The sequence below is a fragment of the Camelus ferus genome, chromosome 9, assembly GCF_009834535.1.
Source record: "Camelus ferus isolate YT-003-E chromosome 9, BCGSAC_Cfer_1.0, whole genome shotgun sequence".
In the NCBI taxonomy this organism is placed as follows: domain Eukaryota; kingdom Metazoa; phylum Chordata; class Mammalia; order Artiodactyla; family Camelidae; genus Camelus; species Camelus ferus.
The window spans coordinates 48,830,136-48,851,680 of NC_045704.1; the positions used below are offsets into that span (position 1 = coordinate 48,830,136).

The window sequence follows — 21,545 nt, forward strand, 5'->3', positions numbered from 1 at the left end:
TTTCCCCCAACATTGTTATTTTTTTGGATAAGATCTGACTTCAGCACCAAAGATGCTTCTTCTGAGTTCTGGATACAGCCCTTGAATATATCATACGCATGCAATAAACTTACAAAACTCACATATAATATTCCATACACAAATGAGCAAGTTAATGATTCACCCAAACACATGTCATTTCTATTTTGAATGAACAGAATATATCTGGAGAAAACTCTTAACTCAAAAAGATACATGCACCTCAATGTTCACAGCAGCCTTATTTACAATAGCCAAGACATGGAAGCAACCTAACCGTCCATCAACAGATGAATAGATACAAAGATGGGGGGGCGGTGTATACTATTCACAATAGAATAGGGGAATACTATTCAGCCATAAAAAGAATGAAATAATGCCAACTGCAGCAACACAGATGAACCCAGAGATTATCATACTAAATGAAGTCAGAGAAAGACAAATATATCATTTATATGTGGAATCTAAAATATGATACAAATAAACTTATTTACAAAACAGAAACAGATTCACAAACATAGAAAACAAACTTATGGTTACCAAAGGGAAAGGTGGGGAGAGGGGTAAATTAGGAGTTTGGGATTAGCAGATACAAACTACTATATATAAATAACAATGTCCTTCTGTGTAGCACAGGGAACTATATTCAATATCTTATAAAAAGCCATAATGAAAAAGAACTATATATGTACAACTGAATCATTTTGCTGTATACCAGAAACTAACACAACATTGTAAATCAACTATACTTCAATTTAGAAAAAAGAGAGAGAGAAACAGAATCTAGGAACTGAAAAAAAAAAAAAAAAAAGAAAAGAAAAGAAAAGAAAGCCAGTTAATCCATGTGAAGAATGCTCCCAACATTTCTGGCTTCCCACTAATGAGAAGTTCAAGAGAGGCTTGCAGTCGTGAGAGCAACACAGATTCTGGAGACCAGAGCTGTTCCCATGAGATGAGTGAACCCCAAGGGCCTTTTCCAGCCCCAGCAGCTGTCTTGCTAATAATACATTAAACAAACAAACAAACAAACAAAAACACTACATTTGCAGTCCAACTTGAACCTCCTCCCAAGGAATGCTGTTCCTGGCAAAAGATCTTCAAAATGAAACATCTGTGGAACCTCCACTCATGATGCCAGGGAAAGGCTGAGGCAACTAAAAACTTTTCAGTCCTTTTTTTGACCCAAGCTGCAGAGACTTACCAGCAGCAGAATGGGAGCAATTCTGATAACCAAGGGCAAATGCCTTGGTGGATTGACATTCCTTCTCAGTTTCATGGCAGCCTCTACTGTGTTTTGCAAGACAGGACAGAGTTCTCCCTTTACCTGGTTGCAAAACTAAACCAAAGGAGTTGATTAGGTCCCCTAAACACACGGACGAGATTTGTAATTTAGACTCATCCAATCACTAAATTTTATTAAACATTTTTTGTAGATCCTATAGCAACAACTACGAACTGGACAAAACTGCTCTTAACATATTCATGCCTAATTTGTTGTGCCTACGCTCCTAAAATTCCACTTTTGAGAGCCCTCGTACAGAGGGCCAGCAAATTCATGAATATGCAGAAGCTCAATGGTGACAATTCCTGGATAGGACACCTAAAACACAAGTAACAAAATTAAAAAGTAAACAAAATGGGACTACAAACTAAACTGTCTGCACAGCAAAAGAAACAACCAACAAAGTAAAAAAGACAACCTGTGGAATGGGAAAAATTGTTTGCAAACCACAATGTGATAAAGGGTAAACATCCAAAATATGTACTCACACAACTCAACAGCAAAAACACAAGTAATCCAATTAAAAAATAGGCAAAGGACCAGAATAGACATTTTCCCAAAGATACATGAATGGCCAACAGGTACATGAAAAGATATTCAACAAAACTAAACACTGGGGAAATGCAAATCAAAAGAAACATGATGAACTATCACCTCACACCTTTTCGAATGGCCATTATCGAGAAGACAACAGGTAATAAATGCTACTGAGGACGTGGGGAGAAAGATACACTTGCACACTGTTGGTGGGATTATAAACTGGTACAGCCACTATAGAAAACAATATGGAGTGCCCTCAAAAAATTAAAAATAGAAGTCCCTTATTGATAGAACAACTCCACTTCTGGGAAAGTATCCAAAGGAAATGAAAATACTAACTCAAAGAAATGTCTGCACCCCCATGTTCACAGCAGCCTTACTTACAATAGCTAAGACACAGAAACAAACCAAGTGTCTATTAACAGATAAATGGATAAATAATATGTGAGATAGATATACACACACACATACACACAATTAAAAAATTATCCTGCCATAAAGAAGGAAATCTTGTCATTTGCAGGACTAGATGAATCTAGAAGGCATTATGCTAAGTGAAATAAGCCAAAGAGAGGTTATAAGATACATAAGCACAAGTAATGTAATGCACAACATAATGACTAGTTAAGATTGTTGTGTGATACATGTGAAAGTTGTTAAGAGTAAGTTCCAAGAGTTCTTATCGTAAGAAAAAATTTTTTTTGCCTTTTTTGTTGTATCTATGAGATGATAAATTATTTGACAATATATTTAAATCAAAATATACAGTGATGTATGCTAATTATATTCCTCCCACCAAAAAAAACACGTAGAAAAGAAAATCTTCCCAGCTGTGAGAATTCGTAGAGAAATCAAATCCAGAGAAGGCCCCTTAGTTATGGAGCTAAAACATTATCTGCATATCTCTTGAAACTCTACCTCATCCGGCACCCATTTGGCCACATCAGAGAATGTGATAATGTCAACAGACACACTGAAAAAGCAGCATAAGGGGAAAAGAGAATAAAAGAGAGTATCATCTTTATGTGTGGGGTGGGGAGGGAAGGAGATTGGCAACCATGGTGACTCCTAAAGGAAAATGGAAGACTTCACTGTGCTGACCCAAGCCCCACACATTAAGAGCTCAGGTTTGGATCAGTAATAACCTACAATGTGCTAGGCTGGCTATTGCGTACTTGAGGTATATGATCTCATTTTATTTTGAGATCAATCCTGTTTATCTCCATGTTGTGGATGAGAAGTCAACCAACTTGACCAAAAATCATGGATCTAATCAGAGGCAGAGACCGGATTGAACTCAGGCCTTGTGAGTGCATGCCTAGTCTTATTTACAAGTTCCCATTCCAGATTTAAGGGGGAGGCTCTGAGGAATCAATGTTTTTATTAAGTGGCCTAAGGGATAATTTTCATGATTAGGAAAATTCAGGAAAAATAAAACAAACATACAAATGAAAATTTGTATTCACAAGAGATACATGATCACTTTGACTTGCTGATAAATGTTGGGATTCTAAGGAACTAATAAGATGCTGTTCCAAGTGGGCTGGGCCACATACTTAGGGACTTCTGTGCAGCATATATTACCCCTCTCCTTTCACTTTCTACAGATTGGGAGCCCGGGCTCAGAAGTTTTAAATGGCTTGCCCAAATTTACTCAGCTGTTATTTGACATTTTGCCTGATTCTAGTTCTCTTTCTATTATAAATACATTTGGCTGATTATTTCATCTGTATAAGCTTCCTCTCCCCTAGTGGAATGTCAAGTTCAGCTGAGCAGGCCTTGAGAATTTCTCACTATGCTTAGCACAATGCTTGGAATATTAGCTCATGATTTGCTGTCATCTATCTGACAACCTTTTCCAAAACACACCCATATTCCTCTGACAATCCCAGAGTTTGTATCATTTTACCTGGGGATGGAAAAGAGTAATACACTTGTATTATTCTTGTAATAACTAGAAGCACAAGATGATCCAACGAGAAATCCACCCTTGTCTGGCCTACCTGTAGCTCTCCTGTGGGGCAATAATCGGATGACCACACATTCCCAGTTGTGGTATAAGATCTAAAATTAAGATTCAGTATTACATGCTGTAAAATCAGAAGGGTTCCAAATGGCCTACACACGGGTTTCCCTCCCCATTCTGCTCTTGTGAATGAGGTTCCTTCTGTAGCTAAACAACCCTCTGTATCAAAGGACCAGGCACAGTTTCTGCCCATCTCTGAGCAGCAGGTTTCAGCTCCCTGCCAGTACATGGGTTTATTCAAACAAGCCAATCACAACTTCTCACAGGAACCAGGAAGCGTTCTACCCTCCTGATAATATAAAGCTTGTCTCCCCAAGCCCCCAGTTGTTTACTGGGTTCCTAAGTGCAACCCCCATGTGGTAGTGCATGGCATGCAGTGTCCCTCACTGAGTGACATGCAGTATTCTCCTCCCATGGGCTCTGATGTGACCAATAAACTGCTGTCTACATGATAACCAAAAAAAAAAAAAAAAAAAAAAAAAAAAAGTGGCAATTCCTGACTATACACAGAGATCAAGGTTTCCTTTCTTACATATTCCTCCTAATACTTCCTACTACTGTAGGAAGAAATATTTCAGGAGAGGCTAGGAACAAATTGCTGCTGCTCAAATATCAATGCCGAGTTTCTCATACTTCTGCATGTCAACATCACAGAATCTGAAAGGCTAAATAGAACAAGTGGAGGCTGCAGGAAAAATGAGCCCTGGAATTAGGCTATGCAAATGTAATAATGTAATTCAAAAGTACTGTCTACTATATATACCCATGAGCTAAGTGAGAAAGTAAAGTGTCATTTGGGGATTCAATTCCTAGCAAAACTTGGGTCTCTCTATTGACTAATGTAAAACCAAGACATGATTATAGAGATACTCATTTCCAGGGGATAGCACCAGGAACCCTCTCTGCACTAGACTGTGGGTTATCTGCGGTTGAAGACTGTATCTAACCACTTCCATTCCTGATTCTAACCCAGTGCCTGCCAGAGAATCTGAAGCACACACGCACATGAAAAGGTGTTTTACTCTGTCAAGTCTTACCCAGAAGTGACTCAGGCCTCACTATGTTTAATAAAGCTGCACAACCGCCTGAAACATTAAGGCTTCCCACACAGCTTGACAGCGAAAGGCTGAATTCTAGTGTGTGAGCTGAAACATTTCTAAGACTGGGTCACCTCTAGCTGCTGTCTCCTAATACTCGAAAGGCCCTTCAAAGCCCACCTAAGATGTTTGTGGCAGACAGACACCTCCCACCCCAGGTTACCCACATGCCTTTAAATAGGAACCACAGGTACTGACTTGATTCCCAAGGGCAAGTTCTTCTGTACTTACTGATCCTTCCTAGTAGACAGATGGCAAATGATCATTTCAGGAGCTGTGGAAGTAAAAGGAGCATCTATTAAGAGACTAGCCAGCTGGAATTCATGCCAAATCCTTCACTGTTAGACATCAAAGTAGAAGGGAGCTTAAACAGGGAAGAAGAAATCAGCCACCCTTCCTCACTACTCAAGAGGCATGGAGGACCACATGGTTATTATTGAGCCCAAGTTTTATCTACATTGTAGAAAAGACAACAGAAAGCGAACACACCATCTCAGAGCTGGGAGCATGAGGACAATACAAGCCATTAGTCCAAGCAGGTAGCTGGAAGGAGGATATTCAGTTCTTCCTGCTCCAACTCAGGCTCAGATCTCCCACCTAAATTCTCATCCCCAGAAAAGACGCATGGACGCCAGCCACCTTAAAAACTAAGTTTGTATTTCTGGTTAGGTTCCAGAGTGGCAGAACTCCAGAATTACACTATATCCAACCTGGTCCCTACCTTTGCTTCCCTCCCTCCCTCAAAGGTAACATCATACAAAACGATATTTACAGGTAAACCAGTTAAAAATTAAGGGTGTATACAAAAGTAGACAACATAGCCAGAAATACCAATGCAAGAAAGATCTGGGAAAAGAGGCACTGTATTCCACACTGGATCCTCGGGGCAATGTATTATGTACTAGGCCAGAAAAAGTATGGCAAATCTTAGTGCCAATTAGGGGAAACCAGTCACTCCAGGGGAAGAGCTATTAGCTTTAATACTACAAAATCTTAATTATCCAGCCATCCTTCTTCTGCCATATGGATTCATAGCCATGTGGTGAGGAAAATAATACAGTCTCTGACAAGCCCCATGGGAAAAGGAAGGAAGGGCTCAAAAGGCATAGCGAGTCCGGATGTCCTCAAGTTTCTTGGACACCTCAGGTGGGGTTCGGTCCAGTTCTTCAGAGACATTCTTTTGTTTGTTGGGCTCCATGGAGTTGAACTGCTCACACAGGTCTCCATCAATCACATTCTAAGATGTAGAAAAATGAGAGAGGAAGAAAAAGGTTAGATGCTCAAAGAAAACGGCACATGCTAAAGCAGCAACTGCAAGGAAAACTTTTTATTCTCCCTCAGACACCTGAATTCCATTTACAGGCCAGGAACAATATTCAAAGTTGATCCTTGGTAAACAGAGTTCAGATTAGCAGAACTGGGTGAAACCTTTTCTCTGGCTATGGACTGTCCTCAGGGAAGAGGTCTCTGAATATCACTATTCCTCTTCCCCATTACTGTCTCCATCAATCCACTCTCTCGATGCTACTTCATTCAGGACTATTCTAATTTTTAATGAAGGGATGCCCAGAGAAAAGACTGGTTATAATGGGCTAAGGATCCCCCTCTTCAGCCCAAGTTTCTAAGAAAGACCTACCTTAACAGGGAAGTAATAGGAACGAAAACTGAGGTGGTCTCGCCCACAGAGAGGGGGATGTTCAGATCGTAGGTGCATTTCCACATGCTGGAAGAAGTCATGGTCCTGGCAGAAGAAACAAAGAATCTGTCACTAAAAAAAAAAAGTGATTTCAACTACTAGTGTATGGTTTCCAGAAGCACAATGAACAGACAAGCTACTAATTTTTACCACAAATATCTAATTGTTACTGGTGATCACAGATTTTCCTGCTACAAGATAGCTTAAACCTGAAAGAAAACCCCTTTGTATCTGTAGAACATGAGAGAAAACATCATATGTAAAGAGTAGTTGTGAAGTCAGATTCCTAATCCCAGCTTCCCTGGCTGCAATTACATAAACCAAATTTAGCCAATCCTAGAGTTGACTCTATGAGGCAGTAAATGCCCAGTCCACACCATACCATTATTTCTGTTCTGTGGGGTTTGGTTCTGGGGCTTTGGCCTTTAAATAACCCTATACCTACATCAGAACTGAACCAAACCCTGGTACAGTATAAAAGCAAATGGCTTTCCCTGGGAAGTGGTGGGGGCGGGGGCGGGAAATCAAGATTCCTATCTCCCCAGGCACTCCAATCACCTTGTAAAATTCCTAGAACACTCTGAGTTGCAGATGGGGACAAAATGGATTGCTTTCTCAGGCAGATTTAGCACCAAGAAATAACACTGGGAAGGCAAAAGCTAGAGTCATGTGGAAGATATCACCTCATGAGATGTGAATGGGACAAGGATGCCAATTCCTCCTGACAAGGTGGTGTAGACAAGCGATTCTGAGCCTCCAGGGATCAGCGTGGTCTTCTGTAATGAAAGTACTGTCTCGCCCACATGATAGTTCATGATCACTTCTGCCTGAAAATCAAAACCAGACTGGTAACTAACTATATGTGCCCTCAGGAGCCTGTTCTAGATTCCCAAATGCAAGTGGCGCCTCCAAATGGCAGATTTTACTATCTTTTAAAATTCATGAAATACTAAAATTTAAAAATACTTTGAAATGTTCCTAGCATTTACTTAGAGCTTAATGTCCTCACAAACATGCTGAAGTTACATCATTTTTTATTTATATTTGAAAAATCTTTTTGTTAAATTATCAAGTTTACAAAAATGAAACCACAAAAAATCATAAAAAAAAAAAAACCAGCAATCACTAGGCTTGTCCCCTAAAATGGATCTGTTTTTAAAGGTCCAGAGATGCTCTACTACAATAGTATATTCCCACAGGAAAAGAGTAAAGACCAGGACACACCTCAGAGAGAAGCTGGTTAGTACTGGGAATAAACCTGTGCAACCATCTTTCCCAAGGAACCCACTAAGCTCCAAAGAGATTAACACTGCTAAAGTGTCTCAGAAAAATTTCTATTTTACTGTTAAAAAAATGGAATAGTAACTTGGTCACTGTGTATCAAACCCAGTGTCCATCCATTACAGGCTATATACTGTCAACCTTAGAGATTTCCATGCATGGGAGAGCACTCAGCAGTCATGTGCACTGTGGATAATTTACTTAAAAAAAAAAAAAAAAAGTTCCCTTGGTGAGGGTCGTGAAGAATGTACTACGTAGACTGGTCCTTCTCCTGCAATCTTACCTTCTGAGAGGCCCCATTGAGCAAGCCCCGGTCCCAGAGGGCTTTGTTTCCGGTGGGATCCTCATCCACTTCGTCATTGGTATTAGGTGGGAGCCTAACCTACAATGAAGTGACACAAATCACATGGCTGGGTCCTGCACCTACTCACCCTTGTCACCAAGCAACATGTTTGCCCCAGGTCCTTTGACAGAGGCCTGAGCCCAAGTCTCCTGCACCTGTTCTGGTGTCTGAGGAGCAAAAAACTCCAGTGAGCAAGGGTCTAACACAGCAAGAGGAAAAATGAAGACCACAGAACATAAACAAGAGAAGCCAGACTGGGCTTTAAAAGATAAACCAAAATTCTGGCAAAAACTGAAAGTATTAGTCGTTAGCTCAAACCAAATTTATCATTATTAAATCATGTTGCACGGGGAGGAGGAAGGTGAAAAGGGTTAGGGGATTGAAAAGGATTTTATATCCATTTTTACTTCCCATATTCATAGTCCTGGGTCCTTGGCTTTACCACAAACAAATTGAATTGAGTCAGCTTTCCTACCCATCACTGTAACCCAATAAGTATCAACTTACCACACAAATGTTGCCAAACTTGTCTGCCCCAGCCACAGTATCATAGTCGAGGAGGCTAGCTGTTGTGACCCATCGAGGGTAGGTGTCATCAGCAAAGATGATGAGCTGGTTTTCGTTACGCTTGTAGCGAACCCAGATGAAACTTTCTTGGACGTCAGATACAATTACCCTATGTCCAATAGTCTGAATCCCAGAGATGTAATTGGCGATATGCTGAGAAAACAAGGACAGCAATGGGCGTAACCTTGGGACACAGAATCAACAAAGATCAGCTTACCCTGACTGGAACATATGTCTCAAGAATGGCACACACCAAAGAACAGCAGTCAGCAATAAATTCCCAGAAGGTAAAAAAAAAGAGCTAGATGGTTTTAACACAGTGGAAATATATGACTAATTGTCCCAGATAAATTCCTTACAGAAGCAAACAGGACAGAAATCTGGCTCTTAGTGTGAGGAAGTCAAGAAACCCACCTACTCCTGCCCTTCTCAAGTCTCAAGGGCTTAATTCATAGTCTGGAATTGGAGAACAAGGTACTGATAAAGGCACATGATTCTAACAGTTCCTGTCCACCACCCTGCCAGGGTCTCCTCCTTCCTCACTAACTAGATCTGGGCCCTCTACCAGCAAATTTACCTTATTCTCACACTTTCGGAGTAACTTCTTCTTTCCCAGGTCATAGACTCTCAGAAGCTTCCCCACACCAATCAACACCCTCCCCTGGAATGGGGCAATGGCAGCAGGGACCTCTTCCACTGGAGTCTGTGAGGAAAAAAAGCAGGTCATATGGCTATTAAAACATACAGCCATACCCCTTTAACCCAAAATGCCTTCTACAGGCATCCATCAGGAAAACAGTGAGCGATCATCTGTTGCTCATCAGAGAAAATACACTACACAAACAACAGTCTCTATGAAACAGAGTATTTGGGTAAACAGGTCCCAAACACTGCATTTCAGCAAGTGGACTGATGCCACAAGTGAAAAGTGGATTGGTGCCTGATGAACACTGCCTGAGAGCCCATGCAAATTCACATGGTGCCATTAACTAATCGTGAAGTCTCAATATCAGAAGTGACGGTGGTATACTGGGGAGGGGAAAGGAGTCCTACTGATAAGTGATGGCTGAGTTCTAAGGGAGACACAATGAGTTTAGCACAAAAAAGGTTGTGAAGCAATTATTTCCTAGAGAACACTCCCTTTGTGGGAGGCCTAGAGAAACCATATTCATGTGCTATCAGTGTACAGGAATTTTTTCATTTTAAAAATTATGGTAAAATATGCATAACATAAAACTTACTATTCAAACCATTTTCAAGTATACAATTCAGTAACATTAAGCATACTTATAATGTTGTGCAACTATCACCACCATTCACCTTCAGAACTTTATGACCTTTCCAAAAGGGAACTATGTAACCAAATAAACAGTAATCCACCCCCATTACCTCCACCCTGAGAATATTAATTCTTTAGAACTGCTGGATTTTGGTCACAAATTGCTGCCTACTTAGTAAGACCAGAAAACAAGGGGCTTATTCAGTGTGTATGTATCTCCCCATGGAGGGTGGTTAGCACACACGTTTCTTGTGGCACCAGTAGGCAGCAGAGCTTCACTGGAGCATGCAAGCCCTAATATTTCTCTTGTGCCATCAAGAGATGGATCAGAAACCAATGAGCTGGCTCTCTAAATGGTCACCAAAATATCCGACCCACAACTCACGCAAAAGTGGAAAAGTCTAGTAAGACCCATGATTCAGGGAAACCACTGGTTAGTTCCTACCTTATGCAAAAACTCCAGTTTTTCCCCATTGTTCACAAGCTTGTAGGTATAGACAAAGCCTCCTGCTACAGATCGGGGGTTCAGTATCAGGTCTTTGGCCACACCCACCAGCACATACCAATCATCACCAGTGTTGGAGAATCTGCACACAGCCACACTGCATTTACAGAGAAAGAATCAGGAGTCAGGCATTAGTCATAGCCTAGATAATTCCCATTCCAGTCTCCAAAAACTCTGATGCCCTGGGCTCCTTACCTAAAAGCAGCTTCATTCTGTTCCAGCTGGACAAGGTCCAGTGTGTTCCCCTGAATAGGATTCATCACTCGGATCACAGAGGCCCACTGCCCATTGCCAGCCTTAGGAGCTCCAAAAATGGACTCAGGGAGGTTTTCATTGAGGAACGCTGCTGCCATCTCCGCAGCTAACTCCCGTTCATCCTCCCCTGCTGCTTCCACCATTTCCTAAATCCGAAGAACCAAGGAGGAATTGGTGTGTTCAGAGGTGGGTACCGGGTGAGAAGTGGACAAGCGGCAAAAACACCTCCAGGGGGTTCTCATAATATACAAAGTAGCAAAATCTGTCACCAAAATCAGGATTTCCCAAAATGAAGATTAACGAAAGAGGTGTACAGACAAGGGGAAGGGGAAAGATCACTGAAAGAGAAACTAGGTACTTATTTTTAAATATCAATGCCAAAAAGAACTGACATCGGCTGTGGTGAATACTTGACTAGAGGTCTGAGAAACATGAAGATGAAAACACCATTTTTCTACCTAATCATCTGATTTCCCTTGCTAAGACTACTTTTCCTTTCTCTTTTAGGCCAGATAGTTTTACATGGTTGGGACTGTTTGCTTTTTGCAGGGAAATGATTTCTGGAAGAAGCTGGTGTTGCGGGGAATACGAAAGCTCTCTTGGGCCCGAATCCAAGGAACATATAACACAGAATGTTTTAGAAGTTCAAGGACTGAAGGGAGTCCAGAGAGGGAGCTGAATACTGAATAAACCCAGGTCAGTGCTTTAGTCCTGAGCCATAAGTCTCTAATACCAATGACCATGGCAGAGGGCTCCACTTGAAGGATCTGGATCTTAAATATCACAAAGACAATAACCAACAATTACATAGCAGTTTAAACTTTTCAATAGAATTTCACACAAATGCCTTGTTATTGAACCCTGAAGCTCAGCTGCATTACCTCTGCCATCTGCTGCTTCCTCTGCGCTTTTGTGGCCTCAGTGTAGGCATTGTGGTCAGTCTCAATGATGATAAGGTTGTTACTTTCAGGGTGTATGACAAATTTCCTGGGTGTGTACTGCAGTGGAAAGGCTACTTGATTGAAGACAGCACCGAGCTTCTCCAACGCCAAAATCCTACGGCAAAAGTCAATGCAGTTAATAGGTCACTCACTCAGGACCAAGAAACTGGTGTTGAAATGGTCAATAAGCTATCACAGAAAACACATCAACCCCTAAAGCTCTAATGGTAGAATTAGGTAACATGAAACATTAGCCTTCTAATCTAAAAGATTCTGCGCAAGAGACATAGAGATCTGGGAAAGGCCCTTTACTTCACAACAGGCCACCACTGGTTCATGGTGATTCCAGTTTTCACCAGTGAAATCTACATTAGAATCCCCAAAGGAATTTTTTTGAATCCCTCCAATGATAATATGATAGTGGAAGTTAAAATTTCCTCCTGATTATTACTGGCAAACTGTGATATAAAGAATACCAATTTCAAATTTGTTGTGAAGCACTGCAATTACCGACATACAGTATTTGTGTGACAGTGTTCCATAATACAGTGGATGCCATTCTGAACGAAAATTACCTAAGCTTTAGGAAATCCGCAACAGTGTAGAAAGAGGCAGCAAGTATGAAACGTACAACCTTGTCAAAAAGGACAGAGATGTGCCTAAGCCAAATTATGTACAAAATGAGCAGAATTCAGATGCTCTTAAAAATATAGTACTTAACGCATGTGAGAGTAAAGAAATCAACCATTTAAACATCAAAACTTGTCATTCTACAGGGAGGATTTAGTTCAAGTGGTAGAGTGCATGCTCAGCATGCACAGGGTCCCGGGTTCAATCCCCAGTACCTCCTCAAAAAAATAAATAAATCTAATCACTTCCCCCTACACACACACACGCACACATACAAGAAAGAAAGAAAAAAGAAGTTTTTAAAAAATTGTCATTCTGCAAGAAAAATGTAAGTATGGCATAAACAAAAACCACGACCACAGATCCTATAGCTTTGATTCTTCTGGTCCCACCCACACAGTTACCTGTTTTCATAAAGGAACAGTACCACGCCAACAGGCAGATTCCAGACAAAGGGAGGACCTGCTTTCAGTGAGAAACACAATATGGGAGGGGACACAGATGCTTCAATGTTGTATTCTTCCTTGGAAAATATGAGGTTAGCCAGAGTTTGTCAAAGTGGGGCATATAGCACTGGTGATACCCAAGCTGACTTCAGGCAGTTCTCAGATGGAATTTTTAAAATATAATTATTTAAAAAATAATTAGCTTTTTGTGTGTCAAAGGATACTACTAAGAAAGTGAAGATAATCCACAGGAGAAAATATCTGCAAATCATATTATCTGACAAGACAGTTGTATCTAGCACATATAAAAAACTCTGACAATTCAATAATATAAAGACAATAACCAAATTACAAAAATGGGCAAAGATCTAAAAGGACATTACTCCAAAGAACTAATAGCCAGTAAGCACATGAAGATGGTTCAATATCACTGACTACCAAAGACATGCAAATCAAAACCACAAGATATCACTTCACATTCTCTAGGATGGATGGCTAGAATCAAAAAGTCATATAATAATAAGTGTTGGTAAGGATGTCCAGAAATTGGAACCTCCATACCGCACTGGTGAAAATGTAAAATGGTGCAGCCACTTTGGAAAGCAGCCTAGCAGTTCCTCAAAAAATTGAACAGTTACCAGCAATTTCACTCTTGCAGAAATAAGCCCAAGAAAAATGAAAATATACACCCACATAAAAACTTGTACATACATCTATCAAAATTCATCAAATTGTACATCTGAAATATGTAGTTTTCTGTAGGAATCATACCACAATAAAGGTGTTTAAAAAAAAACTTGCACATAAATGTTCATAGCAACATTACTCATAATAGTCAAAAGTGGAACTGACTGGTTCTGACAGTAAGTACTATAAACAGTAGTGTTTAAACTATGCTTCCAAGAACTCTGCTTTTTTGTTTCACACAGAGGCCTTCCACAACTTTGTTCTGTGGGAAAAATCTGCTGCTGCTAAAAAAAGCTTGAAAGTCTGTGGAATTGTTTAAATTTATAGGAACCTAGGAGATGAGCACGCGTAGATAAAACAATTAGAGGGTCCATGGATGAGGCTACACCTTGGCAGACAAAGATGTGTATGGGAAACATTCCAGGGGCAGGTGCATAGATAAAAAACCAAGAAAGAATGTATGAAGGCATGCGGAGAGCAATTCTGCTGGACTAGAAGGTATACAAAGGTGCCTGAAACTTAGAAAGAGAGATAACAATGACTGAAGAGTTCCTGAAAGCTGCTGCAGACAAATCTGGGACTTGACAAGTGATAGTGATTCATGTATCAAGAGGCAAGAGTTCCACTGGGAACTGTCAAAAGTTATAACTAGGACATGAATGACACCAGTGGCATTAAAACCCACCCCCGCAAAAAAACCTTGAGAAGTCACACTAAATAGGTTATTTTCTATCTTGCAATATATATAGTGCTCACTCTATCATGATCACTATAAATAATCTGTCAACCTGCAAAGGCCTAAATAATTATACTGAGGTTAAAATTTAAGATTTAACAATGAAAATGACAAGACAGAGTGAGAAAAGATTACCAGTGACGGGGGGAGGGGGCAGAGGGATCAATCTTGGATTAACAGATACACACTACTGCATGTAAAACAGATAAACAACAAGGACCCAGTAGAGGGAACTATATTCAATTTCTTATAATAATCTATAATGGGAAAGAATCTGAAAGAGTATGTATGTATAACTGAATCACTTTGCTGTATACCTGAAACATTATAAATCAACTATACTTCAGTAAAAAAAAGAAAAATCCTGCCCAGAAGATTCTAAACCTTGGAGGTTCACAGTGACACTAGCATATTAAAAGTTCTGAGACATTACCACAAAAAAAACCAAAAAACCAAAAAACAAACAAACAAAAAAACAAACCCACAAAACACCAATTCAATGCCTGCTCTAAAACTAACCCAATGGCATGTATCTGGAAAACAAGAATTTTAAATTTCACAAACTGAACTACTCTGCTGAGTATTATAACTTGGCCCTGAAAGTCTAAACAGAAGCTAAAACTCCCGAACACCAAAACTTGGCTACCAGGTACTTATATCCTGAGCCAAATGAAGGTTTCAATTGCAACACACTAGCCACACAGTGAAAAGTTGGCTCTTTGCCAGTCTCTCCTTGGGCTTCAACTTTGGGACTCTCTCACCTCAGGGTATTGGTGGAGATGGCCACAATGCCCTCAGGGCACTGTTCTGAGGCGAAGCCAGATGCAAATTCCAGGGTCTCATAAGACAAGGGGGTGAGATGGAAACGAGATTGGTAAGAATAGCTCAACCACGAGCGGCTTGACATGGCCAACACCTGAGGAAATAAAAGCATCTCCAATAAACTTGGGAAAAGCTCAAACACAGTATGCTAACCAAACTACCCTAACCCCAAATTTTAGTCTGTACAATATCCCAAGGAATTTTAGAAACCTAAAAAAAAAACCTTAAGAAAAAGATGCCTGGAGAAGAGGCACTATGGCTTAGTATTTGCTAAAAGCTATTGGCTACCAGCCAGGTGATCTACTCAATCTGAGCCTCAGTTTCCACAAGTGTAAAATGGGAATACTATCATAAGGCCAGCAGAGCACACACCACCACTAATATTCTTAGTTACAAAGGACACAACACTTCCCAGCCTCTTTCATATTACACAGTAAGCCATGATATTGACACCAGGTTGCTCATGGGTAATGGTATCCTACATGGGAGGTTTTCAGCTTTCAGTCCATTCCATTTGCTCAGCCTGAGGACAGAAGGCATCAATATTCTGATTCACCCATTACCAAATCATGGCACAGTGCCATGAAACTCCAGTTAAGCTCTGCATTAAGGAACCAAAGACTTCCCGCATGAGGGAAACTAATCAAAATAGAGCTAATGTCTGACCAACTATAATACTGGTGAATTAATCAGAGCAAATCTCACACCAAGGGGACTTTTCTCAGCTGATGCCACTAACATCAAAACATAATGCCTGAGCCCTTTCATTACTTACGGCCTCCTGGCCTTGCATCCGGACACGAAAGAGTTTCACAGGACGGGATCCCAGATACCTAGTACGGGTGTCAGATAGATCCCCAGTGACAGGGTCCAGGACAGTTCTCAGCAGCACACCATTCTGATAAAAAAGGAGAGGAATGGGTAAAGCCTATATACATAATGGAAACTCCTTTAGCTACTTTATTTCAGAGCAGATGGAAAAAAATGAGCAGATGGTTTAAAGAATATGCTAATAATTCATTCATTCTCTCACTAAATCAAATAGTTGTTAAGCATTTACTGTATGAAAAGTACACTTATTTTTCACTGTATATACTTAAAAAAATTTTTTTACCATGTATGTTAAACTCTTGTTTATAAGTTTTAAGACATATGCAGTTTAAAATATCCATACCCACTGTGGTGTCCACATACCATTTCCCTTAAAAAGAATAAGAATCCTAAGAGAAATAGCTAATTCAGGTCTGGGGTAATAATGTTCCAGATATGTGTGGGCCATTTTGTTGTGTCAAAGCCCCCAAAGATAGTGGGATCATGTTAAAAAGGACAAAGGAGCCAACTTCAAAGGGGAACTCCCACTCATCTAAAATGTGGCAATTAAACATCCAAAACAAAGACTGCAATAGTTGGAAGCACAAATATATAAAAATCTGCAAGTTCATGTTAGTTAAAAAACAAACAAACAAACCAAAAAAAACACTTCCTCAGTCCTCATTGAAGACTGCTATGGCATCAAGTCCTTACTCGGAAAGTAAGTAAACAAAGGGAAAAAAAAAAGAAATTTACCTTTCCCTGTATTAACTGTATTTCAGGGTAAGCAAAGATATGAAGAAAATTTTGTCTCTAGAGAAAAGTTTCAGCTAATTAAAGGAAGAATGAACTAGAAAATCATCATTTCCCATCCCCCAATGACATAATGCATCTAGGCAATGTGTATCAATGGCTGTTGTTAAGTAAAAGAAGCTTTAAAAGAGATCATTTAAAATAGATACATTCAAACATCACTAAAAGTAGGACAACCAGACTTCATATGCCACCTGATGTGATGTAATAGGAAGCAAATGGCACCTATATAAAATATTCTTGTCCCTCACCTCCTCCCCCCAAAATATCTAAATCTGAATCTAACCAAAGTCTTGGTCTGTGCGATCCAATACTACAGCCATCAAGCCACACGTGGCTAGTCAGAATTGAAATGTGCTGTTAAGTTCAAAGTACAAAATACCAAATTTCAAAGACTTAGTTCTCCCCATACTTAAACAAAAAGGGAGAAAACATAAAATACCTTAATTTGTATACTGATTACTAACTGAAATGGTATTTTAGATATACTAGGTTAAATAGAACATTAAAATTAACTTCATCTGTTCCTTTTTTGTGGCTATTGAAAAATTTAAATTACACATGCAGCTTGCATTCTATTTTTAATGGGTAGCATGGTTTAGGTCTATCCACTAGTTTGTAGGAAATACAGAGAATAAAGGAACATTAATCACACAAGGAATGACTGCCAAATCCAGAAGATGGGAAATTCCACAAGAAAAATGATCTGATTTCCTTAAAAAAAAAATTTTTTTTTAAAGGTTGGGACAGTTATTAAAAGAAACATAAAAAGATAAGTCAAGCAGATAAAAACTAGAGATAGCTTTATGTAGATCCTGAGTAGAGCCAAAAGTAAAAACATTTTTGGAAAAAGAAAAAAAGGAGGAAAACTGTAACACAGAAGCTATCAGATGATATTAAGCAACTGTTAAAATTTTGTTAAGCATGATAACATTAGGGCCTTAAAAACACACACACATCTGTTAGAGTCACATTCTTAAATATTTATAGATGAAATTATATACCATATTAGATTTGCCTTAAAATACTTTAGGAAAAAGAAAAGAGGAGGAAAATAGCAACACTGATAACCGGTGACAGGTACATGGAGATTCATTACATTAGTCTAACTCCTGTGCATGTTTGAGAATTTCTAAATTAAGAAGTAAAATTAAAAAGTACCTGGGCTAGATTATTTACATGTCTGAGTAAATAACCATAACGAAAAATGAAAAGTATATGGTCAAAAATCTGACACTCTCTGATCCTTAGGTTCCTGCTTTTCATGACATGAAGAGCTCAGCTGCTTTGACAACAGGGAACACCTATGGGTCCTTTATTGCTAACGGAGCCCATTATGAACTGTGAGGCCCTCTATATCTGTGGGTTCTGAATCTGTGGATTTAACCAACCATGGATCAAAAATATTCGAGGAAAAAAAACTCCAGAAAATTCCAAAAAGCAAAACTTGGATTTGCCACACATGCACAGCAATTACTTTTAAGAGTTAATGTACAGAAGAAAATGCAAATACTATGCCATTGTATATAATGGACTTGAGCATCCTCGGATTTTGGTATCCAAGGGGGGTCCTGGAACCAATCCCTCAAGGAAACAGACAGACTATATTAGTTTCAAAAGCTGCATATTGAGAACTATAGACAACTCTTAAGGACCCCATCTAGTTTTTGCCCCGGAACAGTGATCACAAAGTAATTTTACCAAAGACTGCTTATAAAAATACTCTTTTCCAGCCCTGATTTCATCTAATTAGACTTGAAAAAAGAGGAACAGAGAGCAGCACCATTCACTTTTCATTAGGTGGGTAACTGAAACCTTGGGCACCAAAAATGCCTGTACTGAACAAAGGAATTAAGAAAATAAAAGAAGTCCTGATACCAACAATGTGAGCTTCTGGATCTCTTACCTGTAGCCCAATATTCAGGTATAAGAAGCCAATAGAGCCCCTCTCACCCAGCTCATCCTGCTTCTCAGTCCCACCCATTTCCACAATACACAAGGACTCAGGCTGGGCTGGAAGAGCCTGCATGCTTAGAGGTTGCAAACAGTCCTAAAGGGGAAAGAGACAAGAATAAAACATGGTAAGTGACCATTTGGGAAAAAACCTAACCAGAGAAACCCAATTCTAGGAGTGAAGAATAACTTTCTTGTGACAGGGAAAACCTGAGGAGTGAATTATAAATAGGTAGTGGGCTACTAGTTAAACTGAACCTTAGAACAAGCTCTAGAGAGGATCACGCTTTCCTCTTTTTGTAAAAGTGGATAATGGTAAAAGTAAATAAGCAAAGGGCACCTCAAATATTAAGATCCTCTTCTGTAAACAGTCTTGGGTTTTTTTTTTTTTTTAACTAATAAAGGGAGTCAAGACTTACGTCGAAGAAGCATTTCATAGTTTTATTTCATCAAGTGTTTTTTGGGGGGCAGGGAGAGGAGTGGTAACTGGTTTACTAATTAACGGAGGTACTGAAGATTGAGCCCAGGACCTCGTGCATGCTAAGCATGCACTCTACCACTGAGCTACACCCTCCCTCCGAATTTAGTAGTCTTAGATCTGCATCTCTCAAGCACTGTAGAAGACTTCTGGGGTGTGCTGCTACAATAATCAGGAGAAGGAAAAGGTATAGATTTCAGGGTCCAGTCCAGCTGATCTCAGAGAATAACATCAGGAAAGGACCAGGTGCTCAGGTTCCAATAACTGGAAGATCCTTGAAGTCAAGAGTGACACTCACCGAGGGATCCAGGGAGATGATTCTGACAGTGTTGTCCACCAGCCCCACAGCCAGGAAGCGAGACCGCTGCTCTCCAGGGGGCACATTGGCCAGACTCATGCACACCACATCTGCTGACATTTCCTTCCGCTCTGTGTACTCGTTCAGCTGTCCTGACTACAGGAATGGAGATGAAAAAAAGGTCACAAGCCACTCCAACTCACCCCCAAGCCCTGAACCTGGGGAAGAAAAGGGGGCTTGTTAAGTTCTTTTTGGCTTCCTCTCACTCTTCTTACTATAATCAATGACTAAGAATTTCTCTACTTGAGGTTCCAAGACTAAACTCTACAGTATTTTGCAAACAGCAAGCAAAATTACTGACAAGAGAATCAAGAGACCTTTGGCAATATAATGCACCACAAATTTCCTAAGCCAATCTAGCTCTCAGGAAATGGAAATATATAAAACTGTTTATTTGTTCATGAAAATACTTTGGGTGAAAGAGAATTCAAATAAGGACAAAAAAAAAACTCAATTATACGTAGTTAGACTATACAGTTGGCCATATCCAGAGACATCCTGAGACCATAATTAAGTATACCTAACATCCTTCTATATATAAATGTAAAATAAAATTTCCGAAATTGATTCAGATCGTAGATTAAATGTATGGCAAATAGTTGGTAGAAAGTACGAGTGTGAAGGGCAGAAAAAGTGTTTCATTGCTAAGATGGGATTTACTAACTCAAATTAGAATTAAAGACATGAAAACATATCCACCTTCAACCCCCATGAAAAGGGCTTTTGGACTCTTTCCCTCCTCAATTCTCTTTCTTGTGAATATTTAATCTAGGTATCTGGATTGCAACTCCTATCTTCACCTCTGAACCCTACTGTAAGTCCCACAGTAAAGGGTAAAATAACATACGGGATCCATCTCAAAATAGACCAGCTCTCCTCCTGTTAGGGCTATCACCACTTGTCGCTGGTTCACTGCACATTTCACAATTGTTTTCTTTCCAGGAGTCTTCCACTCATTGACTCTCTTGTCTGCTCGTATGTGCCGAATGCCATCAGGATACACCTAGAGGCAGTAACAGAAAGAAACCTGACTTTAGCAATTTGACTTATCACTCAAGCATGACCCTGACACCTATCAGACCTGTCAGATCTAGAGGCACTGCATTTGACGTACCAGCTGGGTCAATGAAAAAAAGAGTTAAGAGGGCCCAGTCAGAGTTAACTTCAGAAAAGTTCATATTTTGCAACATCCACATCAAAGAAGTTTGTAGCATCCAGCTTTATGTGAACCCAACAGCCTATACCATAATGAGATCAAAAAAAGGACAAAGGTGAGCAGTTAAGCAGCTCTCTGAGAATCCTCACCTGTACCAAGGCATCATCTCCTAACAAGGAGCAGGACAAGGTTGGGGTAGTGCCCAGAAACCCAGAGTCAGTCACTTCCTCCACAGTCTCTCCGATGGACAACACCAGTGTGGCATTCACGAAAGACACAATAATGTAGGCATCAAACTCATCTGAAAAAGGAAAAAGAAAGAAGTTGGTTAGCTAAGAACTCATTAGTTACAAAGCCAAATGAGACACACTAAGTTTTCTCTTCAGAAACCTTCGAAGGCTCTTCTATGTGTAGTCATCAGACACACAATCATGTGGAAAACAGCATAGGATGATCCAAAAGGTAATTGAGGGTCGTAATAGCCTACAGACATACTTCCTTAAATGGCTAAACAGTATAGATTAGACATGCCCATATCTAATACCTCTGCAAGCTAATATTTTCTTGAGACATTTGCTAGAAAAATGCAAGAGGACAACGCAAGAGGAAATTTTGAATACTACAATATTTGTACATATTGAAGCTAGAGCCTGTTTATTCATGCGAGATGCTAATCACAATCCATTCTTGAAAGATACTCCCTATTACCAAGAAAGGTCTCCATCTTCTTCCAAAAGAAGCTTATGGGGGAACACAAGACCTAACGAACAAAACAGAGATTAAGCTTCCATGAGACTAAGTCTTCCTAGGGTTGGAAACTGAGATT

At 39.8% G+C, this 21,545-nt stretch overlaps 1 protein-coding gene across 3 annotated transcripts in view; it reads right to left on the bottom strand.

Annotated features, from left to right (window-relative positions):
* Positions 1-5,599: 5,599 nt before the first annotated feature.
* SF3B3 (splicing factor 3b subunit 3) overlaps positions 5,600-21,545 on the bottom strand; it is a 44,046-nt gene continuing 28,100 nt past the window's right edge. For all 3 annotated transcript variants that reach the window (XM_006172727.2, XM_014551383.2, XM_032486702.1), the window contains 15 exons: positions 20,869-21,020; positions 20,411-20,566; positions 19,504-19,659; positions 18,681-18,824; positions 15,927-16,049; positions 15,091-15,245; positions 11,771-11,945; positions 10,830-11,035; positions 10,575-10,731; positions 9,428-9,553; positions 8,791-9,003; positions 8,224-8,322; positions 7,343-7,486; positions 6,600-6,704; positions 5,600-6,200 (listed from right to left, as the gene is read on the bottom strand). In XM_006172727.2, coding sequence (XP_006172789.1) covers positions 6,060-6,200; positions 6,600-6,704; positions 7,343-7,486; positions 8,224-8,322; positions 8,791-9,003; positions 9,428-9,553; positions 10,575-10,731; positions 10,830-11,035; positions 11,771-11,945; positions 15,091-15,245; positions 15,927-16,049; positions 18,681-18,824; positions 19,504-19,659; positions 20,411-20,566; positions 20,869-21,020 — 2,252 coding nt within the window. In that variant the 3' untranslated portion in view covers positions 5,600-6,059. The remainder of the gene's footprint in view (positions 6,201-6,599; positions 6,705-7,342; positions 7,487-8,223; positions 8,323-8,790; positions 9,004-9,427; positions 9,554-10,574; positions 10,732-10,829; positions 11,036-11,770; positions 11,946-15,090; positions 15,246-15,926; positions 16,050-18,680; positions 18,825-19,503; positions 19,660-20,410; positions 20,567-20,868; positions 21,021-21,545) is intronic.